The sequence below is a fragment of the Triticum dicoccoides genome, chromosome 1B (genome assembly GCF_002162155.2).
Source record: "Triticum dicoccoides isolate Atlit2015 ecotype Zavitan chromosome 1B, WEW_v2.0, whole genome shotgun sequence".
NCBI classification, from domain to species: domain Eukaryota; kingdom Viridiplantae; phylum Streptophyta; class Magnoliopsida; order Poales; family Poaceae; genus Triticum; species Triticum dicoccoides.
In genome coordinates, this window is record NC_041381.1 from 647,764,779 (window position 1) to 647,770,181 (window position 5,403).

General features: G+C 48.6%; 2 protein-coding genes across 2 annotated transcripts; both read right to left on the minus strand.

Moving 5' to 3' along the window:
- Nucleotides 1-2,133: 2,133 nt before the first annotated feature.
- On the minus strand, nt 2,134-2,999 carry LOC119350783 (tyrosyl-DNA phosphodiesterase 2-like). Its single transcript, XM_037618445.1, has one exon. It carries the CDS (start codon nt 2,997-2,999, stop codon nt 2,367-2,369), a length of 633 nt encoding a protein of 210 aa, XP_037474342.1. The 3' UTR covers nt 2,134-2,366.
- Nucleotides 3,000-3,819: 820 nt separating this feature from the next.
- Nucleotides 3,820-5,147, minus strand: LOC119350784. The gene is made up of 3 exons (XM_037618446.1): nt 4,820-5,147; nt 4,076-4,227; nt 3,820-4,002 (listed from the first exon to the last, which is right to left on the minus strand). Exons 1-3 carry the CDS (start codon nt 5,145-5,147, stop codon nt 3,820-3,822), a joined length of 663 nt encoding a protein of 220 aa, XP_037474343.1.
- Between the last annotated feature and the right edge of the window lie 256 nt (nt 5,148-5,403).

The window sequence follows — 5,403 nt, forward strand, 5'->3', positions numbered from 1 at the left end:
TCCCTTGTCCATGTTAATATTTTGTTCCTGGCCTCCTCCCTCTCCGCCATGCCTGCTCCGCGGCTGCCTAGGCTATCACCAGAACGACTACAAGTATCCAGTGGATCACGGCATCGAACGACACGGCGGCTCCTTCTCCTACCTCCAGCTCTCTCCCTTTTCCCGTGCCGAAGATGGTGAACAAAGAACAGCCGGGGTACATCATCGGCGCATGCGTCTTAGCTATGGTTATCTTCATCATCGCCTGGACAATCTACCTGTGCGTGCAGCGCAGACGCACCACGCGCGCAACCTCCGCCGACCTAGAGCGCGTGGAACAGCCGGCGGCCTCTCTGCCACGCCGCGACGGCGAGCGCGTGCAGGCGCCGCCTGCTCCGCGGCTGCCTGGGCCGGCGCGCCATGGTGGCGGCACCCTCCACCAAGGCCGAGCTGTGACCCGGTATACGCCGCGGATGACGATCGCACTCCACGCCCTCGCATGGCTACTCCGCCCGGTGCTGCTATCCCGCTTCGGTTCTACAAGGCGGCGTTGGCTCCGTCGTGATGCCCCTGGTCAATCGTCCTTCCCTCCATGCTTTCCTTTGCCGACGAAATCGTCGCTCCGGGCTACTTCTCGCCTCCCCTCCGGCTTCCTCATCGCGTCCCATCCGTCCTACGCGACTCCGCGTGCAGCCGCCCACGAGTGCTTCCGCTGCTCCGCTATGTTTTCAGACCAACCGCCCTCATCGCGTCCCTCCATCCTGCATGACTACGCGCACAGCCGCCGGCAAACGCTTGCTCTACTGTCGAGATTGTTGGACCAACCGCCCTCATCGCGTCCCCTCGGTCCTGCATGACTCCGCTGAGCACTTGCTCTCCTCTCCGAGGATCCCAGGAGGAAACCCGATGTTCGTTGTCGGACTCGCTCCAGTGGGAAAATTGATTGCCTCTGCACAAGTGGGGCTTAGATCCAGTGGCATCAAGGACATGAGAATAGGACCATTTTTCTGTATATGGCTTAGAAATGAAGTGTTTGATTATATATTAAATTAATGTTATAAACTTTTTTTAATCATTTTATCATGGTATATTAATTTATCTAATTTTGATTTTATGTTTCAATTTGCTTTACGACTTGTTGCCACGAGGGACATGCTTGCGAGACCTTGTCCTAAAGAGAACCTGAGCTGAACATTACCTCCGAAATTGAGTTAAAAGGGAAGTGTTACTCCCTCCAATCCAAAATAAGATGACACTTATTTTGGATCGGAGGGGGTACTACGTAACATATAATGCCAAGCAAGCAGATGACAAGCACGATAGAACATGTCCATGTTTCCAGATGTTGATATGTTTAGACGACAGGTCACACACTCAAACGTGTTTTCAAAAAAAGATCACCAGTGTGCACCTCTTTGGCATGAGTAACCTCGGGATTCTTCGGTACTAGGGTTGCAGGGCGTACCGGTGCACGACAAAAAGGAGATACGACCTCGACGCGAGGAAGAGCACCTTCGGGATCCCCTTCTTCCTTGGTGGCAACCCAATCGGTTGGTAGTCCCAGAAGCAAAAGTGGTGGCCACTTCGTCATGTGAGGCGGAGTACATCGCCGCCGCCATCGCAGCATGCCAGGGGATTTGGCTCTTAGGCCTCCTCGGAGAAATCCGGAACCAGGAGGCTGCCCCGTCATTGCTCTTCATCAACAAGTCAGCAATCTCGCTATGCAAGAACCTAATTCTCCGTAATCGCAGCAAGCATATCAATCTCCGCTATCGCTTAATTAGGGATTGTGTTGAGAACAATACTGTGCGCGTGGAGTTTATCAGCACGAGCAAGCAGAAGCCCGATATCTGGCAGAGTTTTGACCCAACCCAAAAACTGTTGCCCGGCCAACCCTTTTCGGGGTTCTAATTTGACTTTGTAGGCGTATATCTCGAATCGTGGGATATCTGAAACGGTCGGTAGTGGAGTGAGAGCTACGCCATTACTACCTTTTCTGGAGACCTAAAAGGAGGTAAGATTTTCTGAAGAAACAAAAGGAGCTCGAGCATGTATGAGTAATTTTAACATGGTCCCTCTTTTCACGTGAGAGGTAAGAAAGTAAGAGTTACTCAGACCTACCATAGGTCACGCGACATTTAGCAAGGTATAAGCATCTTTTATCTTGCCACCCAATGCCTCCTCTTTCAAAGTTTCAGAAAATTGGGAGCAATCCATGGCAATGGGGTGGAGCACAGAGCATCCATTCCTCATCCACCTAATTCATAGTACCTGACCATCCATAGACGCTACGGTTCTACATTTCTACTAGACAAAAGTGGGCGACACTGCAGGCTACGACGTCCAGCCCCACGATACATTGTAACTGCTACACACACGATCAACACTTACTCTGACGAAGCACTGCTTCCAGCCCTAGGGGTGATCGTCAAGACGAGCCCAAAGTGGTCGCTGGGCAGCACAGGCAGCATCCGCTCGCGACGCTGCCGGTAGACCTTCTCCTTAATCTTCCAGCGGGCTACATCCACCTTCACGTACGAGACGCCGGGTATAGGGTCCTTCCCAACCATCTCGATGCCTTGGACCTCGAAATCCGGCAGCTTGCACACGAACCGATCCAGCCTCAGCTGTAGTTTCTTGGAACCTTTAGACAGCATGGCGTTGGCCAACGTGTCGTACGTCCAGCCATCTTCACCCGGCTTCAGCTCAGCCCAGGCGTCAACCCAGCCGTCCGGCAGAGGGAAGGGCCCGTCTGTCTTCTCGTCCCAGTTCATGTCCCCGCAGAATATCATGTTGCTGGATCCTCTTCCTCCCAACAACATGAGGGACTCCTTTGCCTGAGCGACTCGCTCGTTGCTCCGCAACCGAGGAGGCGGGCTCGGGCTCTCTAGGTGGCTTGTCCCCAACACCAAGCTCACGCCACCAATGTTGATATTTGCCATGCAAAGCTCCCTTCCCATTACTGAATGGGAAAATGGAACGCCGTCGAAAGAATCCACAACCAACTTGCTCATCTGCATTTGTTGGCAATTGGACCAGGAACATAAGACAGGAATATGGTTTAGACTAGCCACAGTGGGAGTAACTTCGGTAGTAACATCGAGTCCAACTCAGCAAATTTGCTTATGTGGCAATGAGTTAATGAGGAGAGATGTAGTACTAGTAACTTAGCCAGTTACTGTAACATCACATGTCCCAATGCAATATGAGTCTATAACCTAATAAATAAAGCTTTGTATGTTACCACACTTATGCTACTACCCACTATGAAGATAGTAACATAGTCTAGGGATATGTGTATGTTACTATGCATTGTGGCTAGTTACAGTCTCAGTGTAGTTCGTCAAAATTTCAGACATGTCATTACTGTTGGTACATACTGAAATTATTGCATTTCGGTCAGAATATTCCAGCAATTTCGGTAGTGCACATAAATTAAAGTAAATTTTAAACTCTTTTTGAATTTTCAAAATATTTGGTCGGATCTCAGTTAAATTCAATTGGAAATTTCGGTCCTTTGGCCAAATTAGAATGAATGACTGAATCAGCAATAGCGAAACTAAAGTTTTCAAACACCTTTTTTCTTTGCGAAATCAAACACCTTGCTTCATCATGATTCTCTCCTCGTCTAATCCAAGGTTTGTTAGTGTTAGCAATCTCCCCAGGATAGTGACTTAGCTCACGTCAGTGCAACAGCCCTAAAAAAATACTAAACAAAATACCAACGGCACGCTGAGATACTAAATATATCAGCATCTTCTCGTAAAAAAAAGTACTGTATCAGCATCAAAACCATGAAATGGGATGAATTCCAAACATGATTTTGAATATTAGAGAATACTATACCTGCATACAGAAATATGATCTCTCCATATATTTTTTTCGTTTCGACAATGGTTTCCCCATATTGGAACGGGCCATGTCCCCCTCCATGTAATATTCCATGTTACGAGACATGAAGCATTTGTATTCTGGCCACCAGGCGGATTTTTGCAGAAGCCCATGTATCTCTGGTGTAACCTCCTGCAGACTCACATGAGGCCTGTTCAGAAGAAAAAACAAAAGAAGTAATGGATAGTTTTGAGAAATTCTGTACCTGGAGGCATATAAGATCTGGGCTGTGGTGCTGAATAATATTTCCAAGAGCAAGAATCCTGCTGTGCAGTTCATAATCCTTCCCGAAACACACATTGTACGTCATGATTTTAATGGCTTTGCTACACAAACTTGTCTCAGGATCTCCATCTCCTGTGGAAAGATATTCAGCATTATACCAGAAGCATACAGAAAATCAGTCACAGTTGAAAGATGAAATCAGATTCTAAGTTACATAGTTGTAAGTGGCTAAACAGCTGCCGCATTTGCTTTGTCAGCCAGTCAAGTGGGTTGGTCTCACCTTAGTAAATGTCTCCAGTTCAAGGAAATAAGCCCTACTAACAATTAAGCGGCTAGCATATTATCTCAACAAAAATTGACTGAACAAAGTGAAGGTATAGTGTGAAAGAGCACTGCATTTAGGCAGGAACTGCAAACTTTGTGTTGTAATTTTCTTTAGCAGCCTTTATGCCATAATAATTAGCAACCAAGATTAAAACATCAATAAATTTACAAGTATATCCATTTTCCTTGGTAGTTCACCGTGTAATGCATCTCTATCAGTGTAACCCTCACCTGTTAAGTGTTAACAGGCGACAGGTTCAAATGAAAAGTCTGCATCCAACACAAGAGCAAAGATACGGAAACAAGAATGGAGAAGTGATCCTTGGCACATTCATCAATGCTAGAGCGAAATTTGCCACACACACACAAAAGAGAGAGATTAAATCCGAGGATGAACGACCTTCCTTGGCGGACACCTGGGCGGCGTCGCTCGACGACGCGCGACCCCTTCTCATGCGCAACGGGAGGGACGATGCGCCTGGAGCAGCGGCCAGGCCAGCGTCGCAGGCCCCGGAGTTCTGAGGGTTGGAGTATGTCCATAGGGCGCGGTGCCGGTGCCACTGCCACTGCGGCGGCGCACTCCATCCCGACTCTCTGAGTCCCAGCGGCTGAATCCTCGCCGGCAGATCGTGGGGAGGGGAAGACGAGGTCAATCTCGGGGAGAGTAGGGTTTGGGGCTTGAGGAAGCGGAGGAGGCGCCGAGGCGAACGAGAGAGGAGCGTGGCCATTCGCAAAGTTTTCTCTTTCTGAAGACGTCTGGTCCGGTCGGGCTGCAGGTCTTCTATATACAACCGGTCTCCTCCATACCCTTCTACAGTACTAGGTTAGGTGGACTGCCCGTCACAAAATTGTTCCAACCGAATTTTTTATATTCGGCTCAAGCGTCCGGATAGTCCGACATTCTTTAATTATATCTTATATGTGAAGCGAATATGAAGGTCCGGACGCGTCGTTACCTTGGACCGGCCCACCCTGATCCTAAAA